This window comes from Neolamprologus brichardi, chromosome 2, assembly GCF_056152115.1.
Source record: "Neolamprologus brichardi isolate AB-2024 chromosome 2, ASM5615211v1, whole genome shotgun sequence".
Classification (NCBI taxonomy): Eukaryota; Metazoa; Chordata; class Actinopteri; order Cichliformes; family Cichlidae; genus Neolamprologus; species Neolamprologus brichardi.
In genome coordinates this window covers 29,799,632-29,816,961 of record NC_142105.1, presented here as the reverse complement: position 1 = coordinate 29,816,961, position 17,330 = coordinate 29,799,632, and the positions used below count along the sequence as shown (strand labels likewise).

Here is a 17,330-nt window from a genome sequence, read left to right as displayed (position 1 = left end):
GGATTCATAAACTATTATAAAGGAAACCTTAAACAAAATATAAGTTCACTGTTGCAGTTGATAATTTTATCGTTAATCATTCATTCAGAAATATTCATGTACAGGATCCTCTGCATTTGTGTTTAGCCAGATGAGCCCATTTACAGCACAAAGATAGAAGGTAGAAATTTTCTTTTCCAGTGCCAAAGCAGTTTCAGGGACTCAGGACAAATATAGGTTCGAGAAAAAAAAGAAAAGAAAAGATAACTGTGGCTCAGGTGGTTGGCCTGTATTGCCATTAATGGCGAGGTTATTAGTTTGATTCTTTCCCTCCTCGTGTCTAAGTGTCCTTGAGCCACACATTAAGCCTGTACAATCGGCAGCACTGCCAGCCATCAATCCATGAGTGTGAGACCGACAAGTGATGTGAACCTCTTTGGTTTGATGCAGCAGAAAAGCAGAGAAAAATCAGTTCCTAACCCTTCATTTGAAACATTTATTTAGCAATTATCAAGCCACTATATTACATGTATAAACAACTAAATGTGCATGCTCTATAGCAGGCATTCGTGGCATATATGTAAAATATTCTATTATTGAAAAATAGATTGTAATGTCAACATGCCGATAATTGCAGAGGAGAATTTATTAAATCCTCTTGTTCAACATTTAACATCAACTGCATGCAAACAGATAACGGCTGGTTTATAAAATATTACATAACACGTTCATTAACAACAATAACATTATTAATGATGTATTATTTTACACTAATAAAATATAGCATCATAACACATTTTGGAATTATTGATTTTAAACACTTAAGTGTGTGCTCATGCCTGTTTCCAGCTACATTAGTGTCTATTCTAAGCTGTTTGTTACGTGTTTTTATGCACTACTAATAAATACTTAACAGTGCCGCCGAGAACTCGAGCACATTTTCGGCACTAACAATAACAATGAAAATGCATCATTTAGGACATTAGGCTGAAAAAATGCTGCATCTTATCTTGTTCAGACTGGAGTCTTTTTTTTTGTTTTCCTATTCTATTTTCTATTGAAATGGAAGTGTGTCTAAAATAGCATATCTCTCTTGTTATATGTATATATTCTTAGGAATTGAAATGCGAGGTGTGATAAGAACGATATCAACAATAAGTTATAATGAGCACTTTCCAATATTGCCTAGAACTTTAAGTTTTCTTAAAAGCAGGGGTTAAAGTCGGCAAGAGTGCATTCTGACACCTTCATAAATCAGTAATTAAATGTGATAGACAGTTTAATACAAAATACTATAAATCAAGTTAATTTTTCATGCTTCGTCTAGCTGATGCTGTGGAGACAGTTAAGTACCGCCTGTATACATCATCTTTTTTTTCCTCTCTTTTCTTCGCTGTCTTGCATCCACGCTACAGATGTTAACAAAGCTGTTTGTCCCAGTATTTCAGCATCTAGTGCTTCTAAAGAGAGAAGCGAGCATAAACAGACTAACCTTTTTCTTGAAATGGCGGGTATATACACCCTCTAGCAGATCATTACATGAGGGAACCTTTTAAGAAAACAAGCGCGTCCATGCTCACAGGTGTACACACGGGTGATCACACACACAAACTACACCCTTTTTGGCTCCTACCTCAAAGCACACTGTGCTGTCGATCTTACGTGCTGCACAATAATGTTTAATATTTAGTATTTACTGTCATATTCCCATATATCATTGTGATGTTGTTTATTGTATTACTCTTGTTTTCTTCTGCTTGTTTTCTTTTTTCTTTCTCAACAGGTGATCCAGGTGATCGATACATGTATTTTTTTTTTTTTTTTTTTTTTTTTTTTGCTTATTCTGTTTTTTGCCCTTCTCCCCCGTCCCTCTTCTCAACTGTTTTTCTTTCCCTCTTTCTTTCTCCCTTTTCTTTCCCCCAGTCAAGTCTGTCCCGTATTCAGCAAGTGAAAATAAAATAAAGAATAAAAGGTGAATCAAATGGACCATTACGGCAAAGCTGGGATGGTCAATTTGGTAAAGAAAATCCGTTGGGCATCTTTCTTCGCCTTTAGACAATAATTCTGATGGCAAAAGAGCCAAACGGGACAGGCAAAAAAAAAAAAAAAAAAAAAAAAAAAAAGAAATGGCAGGTATTCAAAGAGCTCAACTAGTAAAATCCAAAACACCACTTAAGCTGTGCAGTGTGGTGCACAATGAACCTGCTAGCTAGAGTTGTTGTACTTCTCAGGGGGAAGAAAAATATCAGCTTTCTTCTCTGAGACAGAGAAGGTTAGACAAAGATGTAAGAAAGACAAGACAAGAGAGGAAGATGAGAGATCATTTTTAAAGGTAAGGACAGCCCTGCAAGTCTTTTCCATCTTTTGGCTGCTTCCTTTAAAGGATCATCTGCTGCCATCGCACCCTGTCCCTAGCATCCTCCTCTGTCACACCAACCCTCTGCATGTCCTTCACTACATCCATGAACCTCAGAGGAGGTGGAGATGTTTATGCAAACCAATTAAGTGATGATAATTTCATGTTAGTTAAAGTTTAAGCTGGACAGTAGTTTGCAGAGTTGGGACTGATGTCCAAGGTGACATTTACTTTACATCCTGGCTAGCATCAGAGACGTTACCTGAGAGATGAGGCATTGAAACAATTCAGAATTTAAATTTATTCAAATCATATTTTTATTTTTATTTTTTTAATACTCACTGACCATCAATGTGAAAGTTAGTTAATTTATATAATGCTTCAAAATAAGTGCCTGCGTCCAGGAGGAGTCTATTGGGAGTCATCAGTTTGAATTTAAGCTGATGATGTTCTTTAGTAACAATTTCACTATTATAGTGGGTTAGTGTTGGAAAGCAGCCACGGTGCTACTTTAAAATCTGCTTATATACTGTAGAAATGTAGTTGGCTAAATCCACAGAGAGCAGTAAACCTCAGAGAAGCAACAGCAAAGGTCAGCTGATCACAGCTTGTACACAAAAAACAAATCTATCAGAGCTCATAGTAAAAGTTAGTTGACTTTGACTCTGCTGCACTGCTATACTGAAGCTTAGGGTTCCCCCACCTGCCAAATACACCTGTTTAAAAGCATAAATGATATAATAAAATATTCCTTTCTAGATAATCTAATGCACCTTTTTTTAACAAAAGAGCCTAGCATTGATACAAGCCTGATCGTTGCAAGCAAGAATACTACTCCAAATCCAACCTGTCATGTTAAACAGCTGTGAATCAGTTAAATGTTTGTGGTAAACGTCACCCCAAACATATTAAACAGGAAGCAGTTTTGAGAAATGTCTTAGCTGGCTCTTCACTTCAGGGAGTTTTTCTGCTTTTCTCTGCTTGTTGTGAAGATGAAAGATCAAGTCTTTCTCTGGCATAAAGAGAGACTCGAGTTTAAGAAATCCAGGGGTTTACAGAAAACACACTGCGAGGGAAATAAAAATTAAGTGAGAGACAATGTTGGTATGTCAGAAAGAGAGAAAACACATCAAGAATGCAGGTTGAGGATTAAATCCCGGCTTTGAAAGCGTCTGCAGAGAGTTGTCTTTCTGACTCTCAGTCAGTAAATGCATAAAAAGCGAATGAAGCCTCACGAATCTCTTTCCTTTCAACATGTGGTTAGCAGAGAAAGCCAGCCTCTGTGAGTCTTGGCACTCTATGGGGAGAGATCTAAGGAGAAGAGAGTGGTATCAATGCCGACCACACTTGGTAGTCATGAGATGATTTGTATGCATGCCTGCAGGCTCGCTTGATGGGCTGAGCATGTGAGCATATCTTTGTGAAAACCAGTCAGCTGCTGTTTGTGTGTTTGTCGTTGTGCAGGAAGGGCAGGGGGGGGTATAGTGAGCTTGGTTCTGTGGGTGTGTGTGAGATCTCACCAGGCTGAGGTGCGTGTGTGTCTGATGTAAATTCAGCGCTGTCGGCCAGGTTTTCCACGCTGCCCGCGGCGGTGAAGAGGGCGCGTCCCTCTCTTCCTCCTCCTCCTCCCCGGGGTTTGATTAGCTTCTTCATCCTATCTGCAATCCAGTTAGATTTCCTACGAGGACACAGGGGAAAGGGACCATTTACAAAGAGATGAGCTATGGGAGCGTTTGTGTCTGCATGCACTGCACACCCTGATTTTTCCAGAAACAATGGGAGGAAGCCAAGTGTCAGGGGTTTCATCTTGTTCACAAAATGCTTTTTGTGCCATGTATCGTTTATGCGCCAGGATTTCACCTGTGCAACTGGAAACGCTATAATTAAAATGTCACCACCATAAAAAGGTGTAAAAGGTACAGGAAGAGAATGGTCAGCTGTCAACATGTCTGGACGCCAAAATCCAAAATCCACCCCTGACAATATGATTCTGTATTCTTCTTCATTGGTTTTTAACTGACACATTTACTATCAGATATGTTATCCATCTCAAGTTAGTGTTTTATTTTCCTGTAGTGATGGATTTTGTGATAAAAGGGTTTATCAGAATCATGCAACATAACACGGCAACTAGGGATGCAACGATACCAATTTTTTCAAACCGATACTTGGATCTGAGTACTTGCTGATACAGAGTACAAAAACGATACTTCTACCACACACACACACAAATGCAATGAATTGGAAGGCAGGTTTTATTTTATTCTCTGCCAATAATAAATAATATCTTAATAAAAATGACCACAAAAAAATTTCAAGTGAAAAATAAGCACTTCTGTTAAATTATTGCAGAGTCTCCACATTGTAATTTCAACAAAATATCACTGAACTATTGTCTCGAGCTTTTGGAATAATAAATAAACACTTCTGTTTGGAATAAAATAAACTTTTAAATTGTTGCAGAGTGTTCATATTGTAAACAAACAAACAAAATAACGAAAGTATTTGGCATTGACGAACAAACTCCTCATCAGTCCACTGTGCCGTTAAACCGAGGACTGACATCGCGCACACACTGCTTGTCTTTACCTCTTCAGACAGTTTTGGCACCATTATCTCCCTGATGTGTGAACGGCTGGGAATTTCATATCGCAGCTCGAGTATGCTGAGAAGAATCCTATGGTTTCCACGACTGGCATTGGCTGGTCATCCAGAGCGATAAAATGAGTCAGAGCCTCTGTTATTTTAACTGCCCGTGGATTTTCTCTTGACATTTTTCATCGCTTTTCCAAAACCTGAGTTAAAGTTGGCTGTTCCGGTCCACACTGCTGACATTTTGTTTAGCCTAGCTACAGCAGCCTCCAGTTTCTCTTTTTTATCTGCAGCTGCCAGTCTGACTGTCTAACCCTGTGCCTGTTTAGCACGGGATGTCCCCCTAGTGGCCAATCTAAAAAAACTACAACAAAAATGACAAGCCACCCTCTGATTAATGAAATAAGTTAGTATCGGTTCATGGTATCGGTTAACTTTTACGAGTATGAGTACACACACATTTTACAGTATCGGCCCCGATACCCGATACCAGTATCGGTATCGGTGCATCCCTAACGGCAACACTTTAAAAATATATACTTTAACAATATCAAATGGCTCTTCACAAAACACTTGGCTCGCCACACACTTAATAAACAGTCAATGTAAAACAATCCAGTGCAGCTACTCTGCAACTAAGTCTAATTTTCTGCAATGTTCTGTTTTTGTTGGCACTGTGAGATGATCTGTGACATGGTCCGTCTGGAGACAACTATCAGAAGACGGTACGCTGTGTCAAAGGAAAAGACACGATCAGCAACAACATTCAGACAGACTGTGGTCCTTATACGATGCTCAGCAGGTACAAGTGTGCCAAGAAGATACCTCCCAAACCATAACATCACCACTAGTCTGAACTATTGGAGCCAGGACGGATCCATGGTTTCATGTTGTTTACACATGAAAGTAAATGATCTTGTTCTTATACAGCGCTTTTCTACTCTGTCTGAGCACTCAAAGCGCTCTATACAACTAATTCATTCACCCAATCACACCCATTCACACAAGCACTTTTTTCTGACCTAAGTCACACACATTCACACTCCGATGGATGCATCGGAGAGCAACATGGGGTTAGTATCTTGCCCATTTGGCATGCTGACTGGAGCAGCCTAGGATCGAACCACCGACCTTCTGGTTAGTGGCTGACCTGCTCTGACCTGATCTGCCACCTGAGCTACAGCCAAAGTCACGGCAGAAACTGACTCCTCAGTCCAGGCAACGTTTTCCAGTCTTCTATTGTCCAGTTTTGGTGAGCCCGATTAAACCGTAGCCTCATTTTTCTGTTCTACTTTCTGTTTTACTTAAAAAGGTGTCTTTAAGTGTACATTCATGCACGTAAATAAAGAGGATAAAAATATTAAAGTAGTGGAGTTTCCATATTTGTAATGAGGTAAACAAACAGTGGCTGAACTGTCCCTAATAAAGTGTACGAATCCAGATTGTATTACGGCTTCCTTAAACTTAAACTACGAGTTTACAAAAAGTGAATTTACTTAGGTTTAGTCTTTATTTCAGGGAACAGTTGAGAATTTAAAGTCAGTGTTTACTCTCCTTTAACTCTTTTTTTTGTCTCCGCTACCTCCTGAGGGATCTCTCAGGCTCTTTCACTGCAACTTTATCTGCTGTGTTTGCCGGCTAATCACTAACGGTGCCCATCTTTTTTGTGTCTGGTGGGAATCTGACCTACACCTATCATATCCAACAGCTTCAACAGCTCCAACAGCTTCAACTGCCTTTCTACATGAAATCAATATCACTCACTCCTGTATTATATAATGCACGGGTGTAATTAACAAATACATTAGCAGCTTGGTGTATTGTACATGTAAACAAATTTATATAACATACTTGGCCTTGCTGGCTGGGGATGGCATGTTGGGCTCGAGGACTCTGTACTGATCCATAATCTTCTCCACCAACTTCTGCTTCTCCCGTCGGAGCTCGCTCAGCTTCTCCCTGAAGGAAAACACACGAAGCATCAGAACAAAGCAGCTAAGAGGAAGCGGGAGGAAAATTTACACATCGTTGTGCATGCATTATCAGTGCAAGTTAATAGGATTATTCTGGTAGTGTGCACGAACGTGGCTGTTGGTGTGCGATTTAACTAACGCCTAAAATCCTCTTGTGAGTAATGGAGACTTCTGGAGTTCGTCTCTTTTTTCTTTTTAACAAGCACATCAGATGCGAGACTGTGTGTTGATGTTATTGCGACCCTGTTGAGCTGCGATGTGCTCAAGTATGAATCTACTGGAGAAAACAGCTTGTATTCTCAAATCAGTCTCAAAAGCAGGAGTAATAGATGGAAACATTTAGTCCAGCATCAAGGTATCGGGACAGTTTTAGCCTCCCAGTGTTCACGGTGCTGTTGATTCAATCACTCCTTTAGCCCACCACTTTTTTCCAGACTGAAAATTTTCAACAGCTATTACAGAAATTATAACCCAGTTACAAAAAATATTACTGTGTGCTGTAACAAAGCTACACTGATTTAAGGCGAATTCTGTCATGCAAAGCTTTATGATTATCTACTTCATTTGTTTACCTGTGCTTCTTCCTCAGAATTTGTATTACGACTACAGTATTAAAAGTATTAACTAAGATCGAGACTCTTGAAGGAGGTTTTAATTCATTTTATGAAAGCTTCTCAGTCATCTTTACGTGTTTTCTCACTCGATTCAAAACATTTCCTCCTGCACTCGTTTGAAGGGAGAACATCGTTTGACTACAGCACTGGCTCTCAAATACTTTGCACACCCTTTCAAAGTAAAGTATTTCAGGTGAGCAGAAAACAAATCAGTTAAGTGCGATGAGTCTTAAAAACCACTGCTCAGAGGTATGCATCAATTTTTTTTTTTTTCATTTGAACACAACTGGACTTTTCACATGGACGAATATGTAACCTGAATTTTGAAAAATGATTTGCAATGCACGGTGGCACGGTGGTTAGCACTGTTGCCGCACAGCAAGAAGGTCCTGAGTTCAATTCCACCATCAGGCCGGGGTCTTTCTGTGTGGAGTTTGCATGTTCTCCCCGTGTTTGCGTGGGTTCCCTCCGGGTACTCCAGCTTCCTCCCACCGTTTTTGGATAATCCAAATTGCCACTAGGTGTGAATGTGCGAGTGAATGTGAGTGCGAATGGTTGTCTGTCTCTGTGTGTTGGCCCTGCGACAGACTGGCGACCTGTTCAGGGTGTACCCCGCCTCTTGCCCTATGACAGCTGGGATAGGCTCCAGCGCCCCCGCGACCCTGAAAAGGATAAGCGGAAGCGAATGGATGGATGGATTTGCAATTGGCAGCAGGTCTGTAATATGATTGGATGTAAAAATAGTTTTTCTCCAGAGTTTCTCAAAAGCAAAGATGGGCAGAGATTCACCAGTCTGTAAAAAAATCCATCATCAAATTATGGAACAATTTGTAAAATTGTGATGACTTTTAACATCTCATCATCTACAGTACATGGAAGATCATCAAAAGAGAGAATCTGGAGAAATCTCTGTGTACAGGTGACAAGGTCCAAAATCACGTCTGTGATCTTTGGACCCTGAGCTGGAAGTCACTGCATGGGCTCAGGAACACTTTTGGAAATTGCTGTCTGTGAATAAATAGGTGCCATCCCCAAATGCAAGTTAAAGCTCCATCACGAAAGAAGAAGTCATGTGTGAATTCTGAATCACTGCTTTGGGCAAAAGTTCATTTAAAATGGACTGAGGCCAAATGGGAAACTGTTCTGTGGTCTGGCTTGTTATCAGCACTCAATTCAAAAACCTGCATCCGTGATGGTCTGCGGGGACATTAGTGCCTTTAAAATACTTCAAAATACTTGCATACTTCAGAAAGACAGTGCTGCGGCGTGGCTGAAGAGAACTGAAAACATTGGGAGCTTCATGAAACACAAAATACAACAGAGAAGATCCAGGACTGTTGAGTAGCTAGAATCATACATCAGACAATATGGGACAACATTCCTCCCCCAAAATCCAGCAGCTGGTCTCCTCAGCTTCCAGATGTTACGCACTGCTGTCAGAAGAAGACAAGATGCTACCGTCTGCTATCAAATTCAAAATGACCATATTTTTTCCCAGACTTGTGCATTTTCTCAGTTTAAACATTTGATATGTTTTCAGTGTTCTGCTGTAAATAAAATATGAGATTTGCAGCTCATTCTGTTCTTTATTTACTTAAAACAGCATCCAAACCAAAGAGCCTTGCAACTTTTAGATCAACTTCATCCAAGTACTATTACTCTAAAATTAAATACAAAATAATAATAATAATAATAATAATAATAATAATAATAATAATAATAATAACAATAATAATAATAATAATAATAATAATAATAATAATAATAATAAAATTCTATTAGAATTTCATTTGTAATCATTGGTATAGTCATATTTGATCAAGGCTACAGTCAAACCTTTTGGAATAAAACACCGAAGGTCTGAAGGACACCTCTGCTTTTCCAGTTTGATGCCACTTTAATCTTTACAAAATAACAAAATTGGTGCGGTCACTCGACGGGTCAAAACTGCTGAGTTTTTAAACTGAAGGGGTGAACATTCACCAGCAAAAAGCTGCTTTTAACAACACTAACATCCATTCAGGCTCATATTTCGGGCCACCTGGTGAATATAGATTCATGTGTTTCTTCTTCTCCCTTTTAACTCGCTCTCTAACTTCTGAGGGAAATATCTTTCAGCAGCTTTTCAGCAGCTAAACACGCCTGTCAAGACAGCTATCTCAGTTGTTTTTATCTTGTGCACTCTGCCTCAGTCCCAAGCCATTTCTCATTTCCCCCAGGCCCATGCATTTCGTAGGAACTTTCCAGGCCTGCCATTCTCCATCTACCAGATATTCGCAGACTTTCCACACCGGTCAAATCCACCCGACTCCTACATCCACCTGCTCCTGGGTCACCACTAGAATACATATACCAATCCGCTTCCCCCAGTTTTCTGTTTGCTGTTTTGCAACATAACCCCCTGAAATGGATCCTGTTCCCATACCACACATGATCTTTTCACAGCTACACATTTTCCGATCGGCTGGCAGTTGATACCTTGCCTTTTTTTGCCTTGCCTTTGTTTACTTGTCTGGTCTGTGTTCCTGCTGCTAAATTGTAAGACGCAGCCAATTTCAGTAAAATCCTGGATACATACCACACAGCGGGTTTTTAGAGGGGTTTGTTTTTTTAGAAACTACTTGCCTCTCGATGATTTCACCATTAAACAAAGGGGGAAACGGATACTAAATCCTTCCACTGAGCCGAGAGGAGCTGAAACATCTGATGACTCTGTTTGTCACAAAAACACATTTTATATGCAAGTAAATACCTGACAAACTGTTTTAGTCATTATAGAAAAAGACTATCGTTTCAATCTGCAGTAATTTATATATTTATTTCTAATGTCTCTTTTATATCAAAAGAAGTTGGTAAAAAAAAAAAAAAAAAAGCTTTTATGTTGCCTCCGAAGGGAATAGGTTATCTTTAAACGTCTGCTTCTTCCCATCTTTTCACTTATTCTAAAATCCTTTTTGGTCATTTCAAATCAGGTTGTTTATATTTTCATTGAATCGCTGTTCCTTTTACTTTCATATTTTTTTATTGTACTGCTCCAATGTCATCATTTACTCAGTGAGCAACTAATAATAATAATAATGATAGTAATACATTTTATTTGAGGGCGCCTTTCAGAAACCCAAGGTCACCTTACAAAAAACACAATTAATAAAAGGAACAGTAGTCATAAAATACATAAAATAAGTTAAAACTAGCTTTGTTTAATTTATATTTTTATTCAAATGTTATGCTAAGTACTGTTTCATGTATACAGTTAAGTCCACACATTTTCGTATTTTGCCTCTGTACACGAACGCGGTGGATTTTAAATCAAACAGTCAATGTGTGATTGAAGTGGAAACTTTCAGCTTGAATTCGAGGGGCTTAACTAAAGTACTTCATTAACTGTGTAGAAATTACAGACATTTTTTAAATACAAAGTCCCAACTCAACATGTTACTGGACAATTAATTGGCACGCAGTTTCATGGCCAGGTGAGGCCTCTTCTCTTGTTACTCCATAACAGATTAAGCAAGTAAATGATCTGGAAGTTATTTTAAGTGAACTTGCATTTGGTCTCTTTTCACTGGAATGCTCAATATGAGGGTCAACGAGATGTCTATATAAGTGAGGGAGGCCATCGCTCATTACTAGGTTAAAAAACAAAATAAACCAATTAAAGATTGCTAAAACTTTGGACTACAAGAATGTAGTGGCTGAAAGGCCTGAAAAGCCACCACAGAAGTTGTCCTTCTACAGTCGAGATGACAGAAAACATCTGAAAGAGCCCGAATAGATGTTTAAAAAGTCTTTGGACAAACCAAGATTAACTTGTGCCTGAATGATGGGAAAGAAAAGTATGGAGAACGAGAGACACAGCTCATGATCCAAAGCACACCACATCGTCTGTCAAACATAGTCGATGAGATGTTTTAGCACGGGAATGAATAGCTGCCAGTGGAAACAGATCACTACCATCTACTGATGATGTGACTGCTGTTGAAGCAGGTTGAATTCTTGAGCGTACGGGGCTCTACTCTCTGCTCAGAGTCAGAGAAATGACGTGAGCTTAACAGTGCAAATGGATGAGAGTTTCTCAAGGGAAAGCAAAGGGATACTCTTCAATGACCAAGTGAGTCATCTGATCTCAACCCAACAGAGCATGCCTTTAGTTATTAAATACAAAAGTGAATGCACAGAGACGAACAAACAATCCACGGCTTCTAGACTTTAGGGAGTCACTGACCGCAAAGGATAAATAAATAAATTATAAAGGGATAGATGTTTTACACGTGTGCAGCAACTTTAGGCCGGCTAAAGCAGCTTAAACAGGTATCAGCTGAGCCATCACCTGACCTGGTCTGGAGATCAGCGACAACAATGCTACACTAAAATATTTTATATCATTTTGTATAAAGTACAACATCCACTTTTTTATTGCCCTGTACTGATACACTGCTACGTAGATAACTTAAAGTATTAACGCCACACACTTTGGCTCAGTAAAAGAGAATGAAACTATCACCAGAAATGCTTTGCATGACATATTTTTATGTGCTTATGTTTGCGAAAGTGATATTAAAAAAAACCGCAACATTAAAACAAAACTTTCTCAGCAAAATACTACTTACAGACTGCTGTGTGCCTGTTAGGCTTTACTGTGCTCACTGTTTGGGGGGGTTTAGCCTTTATTGACACAGAAAAGCTCAGAAAGAGAACAAGGGGAAAGTCATGCGGCAAATGGCCTCAGGGAGGATTCAAACCCAGTGCCTCTGTGACAGCCTTAGAGTGTACCTTAGCGCTTGTTTAACCTGGTGAACTATACGAGTGCCCCGGTGCTCTTACTGTTAATTCCAGTTGCTTTGAAAGTTGGATACAACAATTTCTATAGAGCCCTTCACTTCTTCCATCACAAACACACTGAAATCTGGTCTGTCCTGTAATTAGGTTGTAAGTGTAATGTGATTTCTTTCTGCTTCATGAAAATTGTGTTGATTTTGGAAGGAAAACAATCTAAACTGATTTCTGTGAGTTTGCAAAGTGCATGGCTTTTTAACATTCACTTGTAAGAGCTGTTATGAGATGATGCAGACCTCGCGTGGCAGGGTGATGAACCAAAATATGCCGTGAAATGTTAACAACGAAATCTGTGCCCGAGATTTAAGGAAAAAGGCTGAAAAAAGTCATCTTTTCACACACACAAGCCTGAACTGAAGGCACAAAAAGATGTAATTTGCAAGAACTTTGGTTCATTAGACTTAAAGACTGAAGCCAACTCTGCATGCTCACTATTAGTTCAGGATTATTCTCAAAGCAGTCTATTAGTCATTCAAAAGGAAGACTACTGAGGGCCACTGGAGTGTGAAATTGTTGTCTTTGCAGTCTCAAACATTTATAGAAGTGCTTTTATGTGCTTGATATGAATACAAACTATGTTACAGCCTACAAACTTAAACAATAGCAGTAAACAAAATGCATTCACTGCAACTTAGTACATGAAGTTAACTCCATTAATAAGGTCAAACTTCTTCGGTGCACTTCTGCTTTCATTACTGCAAAGCTCCCATACCCTGAAAATACATTTTATGTGTTTTTTACATTAACTTTTAAAAAAACCCATAAATTTAACAGATTTTAATGTTTGTTTCACTACAGTTTTGTTTTTTTTTTTGGTACCATGCTTATATACGTGACATGAATTTAACACTCTGTGTTTTCTGAAAATCTCATAAACACAATAAATCAATAAATATGCTATCCAAGATTTTCTAATGTATACAATAGATGTATCTACTAGAAGGCTGAGGGGTAGCCAGTATTTTTAACATGTGTGAATGTAGAGACATCACAGCTAAGTGGTGCGGGCCCAAACCTCGAGCGTGTTAGTGATTTTCACTCATAGTTTACAAGCTGTTTTTTTTTATCTCTTAATGTGTTTCGGTGCAAATCCACTCAGCTGCATTTCTGTTAGCTGTTTACATCCGTTTGGTTCCCTTCGACTTTGCCGGATTCACTGTTAATCCTTTCTAGATACACTCTTACTGGCCACTTTGTTAGTTACACCTTGCTAGCACTGTTTTGGACCCTTTCAGAACTGCCTTAATTCTTTGTGGTGCAAATTTAACAAGGCGCTCAGAAGATTTCTGAGTTTTTGGTCGATACTGATGTGATAGCATCACACAGTTACTGCAGATTTATCGGCTGAACAGCTATATTTTCAGTTTTTGGACCATTCTCTGTAAACCCCGAAGACCCTTGACCCTTGAGCAGTCTGTGAAATACTCAGACCAGACCGTCTGGCACCAACACTCATTCTACATTTGAAGTCAATTAAAGCGCCTAATAAAGGTGATGATACCTAAAGAACTGGCCATTGAGCGTGTGAGTATATACTTACTGGTATTCCCTTTGCTGTGAATAATGCTGGTCACGGCGCTCCAGGCTCTGCTCCAGTAAGGCACGATTCTCCCTCAAAAGACTCTGATTCTGCTCTGCTAAGTGTCGATTCTCTTCCTCCATGTTCCCCTTCAGCTGGGTCAACAACTGTACACAAGACCATAAATGCGATCAAGAATAAATAGCTCGACAAGAACAGAATATACTACTTGTTCTGCAAAAGTAAGCATGCCTAATGATATAAACTATGTGTGAGGATGTGTGAGTCCTAGAAAAAAGTCCTGCAGACAGAAAGGTACGGACAGTGCTTTGTTAGTCATACGGTTCATAAACACAGTGAAACTGACAAAATGCATCTAACTAGATCATTAAAAATGAAACGCATTTTCATAGCTTATCGTTTTAATGCATGTATAACATTCTTACAATGTCTCTGCCGGGACTTTTGTGTTGAAATCTGGTAGCTTGCAATGAACGAAAGAACTCCTACAAACCGCCATTAACCAAAACAAAGGTGTATCATCCAAATGCAGGTCTGAACTTTGTAATTAATAATTAATAACGTTACTATCATGCCAGATTCGCTCTACATAACAGCCTGCCAGTCCCAGTTACTGTTGCAGCAGCCAAATCTGAACAGAGTCAGCAGAATAGTCAAAAAGCACAATCCCACTCCCTTTAGTGCCAGAGTCAGTGCACACTGTGGGCCTGATCAATTAACTACAGAAGCGTAGAGCTGCCACCCAGGCAAAAGAAAAATACAAGCGTATCACGTTCGTACAATTTAATATTTATATTGTACGAACATGATAATTATGTTGTACGAACGTGATAATTATGTATATTGTAATAACGTGATATTATGTTGTTCAAACATGATAGTATATTGTACAAACAGGAAAAGTATCTTGTTAGAACAATAAACCTTTCACGTTATAACGTGATACACTTGTATTTTTCTTTTGCCTGGGTGGCAGCTCTACGCTTCCGTAATTAACAAGAGTTTACATTGTAGGAATAAGAAAATAATAATGTCAAGACTGTCACTCTCATCAGTTTGACTACTGAGCATACCTTTGCCAAGCTTATCCCTTATTAAGATTAGCAGAATGGCTGATTTACCAGTGTGCGAAAAAAAAACTGAGGATAAGACAATAACGATAATGATTGCCTTACTGCAACTGTGCACAAGATTTCTGTTATTTCCAGTTTAGTTTATTTGGACTATATTATAGTTTTAATACAAATATGTCTTCACAATGGGGTACATATCTACTGGCAAGATCAAAAGATAATGCAGACTCTTTTAATTCTTACACCGTGTCTAACTACGCTAAAATGCCAAACTTGTGCATGAAAAATAAGTACACGTCTACTGCTTCCATAGGAACGCTGGTTCCTACCGAGAAGGAAAGACATCAGCATTGATCTAAGGGAATCAACTGTTGGTCAATCTGTGAATCTGTGATGGGTTATGAGGCCATTGACACACAACAAGTCCATTAATCTATAGTTAAAAGAGTATTCACAAATCTTCCCAGGAGTGAACAATCCAGCAAAGTCACCCCAAGATCAGGTAATGCAATGCTCACAGAAACTACAAAAACCCCTGAGAGGTTCATGACAGGACAATTTTAAAAAAAAAGAATAACTGTTTGAAATGTCAACGGGGAAAAGCACTTTCTATCTAAAAAAAAAAAAAGATGGCAGCACGACTCAGGTTTGCAGAGTTGCATCTGAACAAACCGTGAGACGTCTGGAGCATGTTTGTGGAGACATTTGTCCGCAACACCAAAAAACCAAACATATCAGCACAAGCACCTCATACCCACTGTTAAGCACAGTGGTAGAGGAGTGATGATTTGGTCTCGTTATGCAGCATCAGTACCAGGGCACCTCGCAAACTCTTCTACAGCCCAATGTGAGGCCTTCTTTCCAACAGCTAGAGCTTGGAGCAAATTGGGTAATGCAGCAGTATAACGATCCCAAGCACAGCAGCTAATCTACAACAGAATGGCCGAAGAATAAAATAATCGAGGAGTCGCAATGACCCAGCCAAAGTCTAGCCCTCAATCTGACTGAAATCCTGTGGTGGTAAACAATTACTTCACTTATTCCCGCTAAAGGTGATTTCACAAGCTACTGAATCATAGGGTGTACTTGGTTTTTCACACACTGCTTCTTCATTTTGGCTTAGCTTTTGTCAAATAAATATAGTAACAACGGCATCTGTGCCATAGTGATTAGATTGAAATCATTTTAGAACCTGATAAAAAGAGAACATTTTTTTATGTGCTGATATGTAAAACCTTGAAAGAAGGTATACTTTATTTTTTTTTACCATGTCTGATATATTCTCTGACATGTATCATATATCTCTGTGTCGGCAAGGATTAATTATTTAATCAAGCATTTTTGAAAAACATTTCCAGCCTTTTGAAAAGATCAGTATAGTAACAGTACAATGCCACCAGAATAAAGATGTACCGGAATGTAACAGGTGAGTGTTTTCAGTCTTACAGAATTTGGTACTGAGTGCTCTGAATCAATAAAAAAGGCGAAGAAGAACCTTTTGTAAGAGCGTGGGTGTGGGTCAGCTGCCCCCCTTGAACTTCTATAAAACCTGCTGCTGTTGGACCCATTTGGACATAAAAGCACATAAAAAACACAAAACATATCTGCAGGGACCTCTATACAAACCAAGGATTTAGCTGAATAGCATTTAACATTACTGAATGTCAGCTAAAAGAGACACAAAGAGATTTGATGATCCCGTAGTGACTGAATTGTCATGTCACTGGTCTCAAAAAATTGGTAAATGATAATTGCTTAACTGCTTTAAGAGGTAGGAGCTTTTTATTATCAACTCAGTTTCAGTTTTAGTTTTCAGTTTTATTTGTCATATGCAAGTTAGCACAGGGTCAACATTGCAATGAAATGTGTTTGACGAGCAGCAGTCACTCAGCAGCATGATACAGTAGGAGAAAATATAATAAAATATAATAAAATAAAATAAAATAAAATAAAAAAAATAGAAAAATAGTAAGGAGCAAAATATTAGAGAGACATGGTAAAAGAGAAAAGATGACTAAATATATATGTATCTATAAATATAAATATATGTACACTAGTGATTAAATAAGAAAATCTTGAAAAGAAATATGACAGGAGGGCAGATGGGATATTGCACAGGAATGAGCAGCAGAAAATTACAGTATTGCAATTTTAAATATAAATATCAATAACTGACTGAAAGGCAAATAACCACAAACCTCAAGAATCACCAGAAGAAGAAAGGAAATTACAACAGCTGCTCTGTGGAGCTGTCTACACAGAAAAACGAGCATAAGTTAAGAGATCTAGTTAAGTGAAGATATTAAGCTTAGAAATTCACAAAGAATGCTTTTAAACCACGTTATTAAATCCTATACTCTCAAACAC

General features: G+C 38.7%; 1 protein-coding gene across 1 annotated transcript in view; it reads right to left on the bottom strand.

Annotated features, from left to right (window-relative positions):
• ccdc88b (coiled-coil and HOOK domain protein 88B) overlaps nucleotides 1–17,330 on the bottom strand; it is a 64,015-nt gene that overhangs the window by 920 nt on the left and 45,765 nt on the right. The window contains exons 24-26 of the mRNA XM_087829719.1: nucleotides 13,891–14,036; nucleotides 6,779–6,886; nucleotides 3,856–4,013 (exon numbers count right to left, since the gene is read on the bottom strand). Of these exons, the coding sequence (XP_087685845.1) occupies nucleotides 3,856–4,013; nucleotides 6,779–6,886; nucleotides 13,891–14,036 (412 nt within the window). The remainder of the gene's footprint in view (nucleotides 1–3,855; nucleotides 4,014–6,778; nucleotides 6,887–13,890; nucleotides 14,037–17,330) is intronic.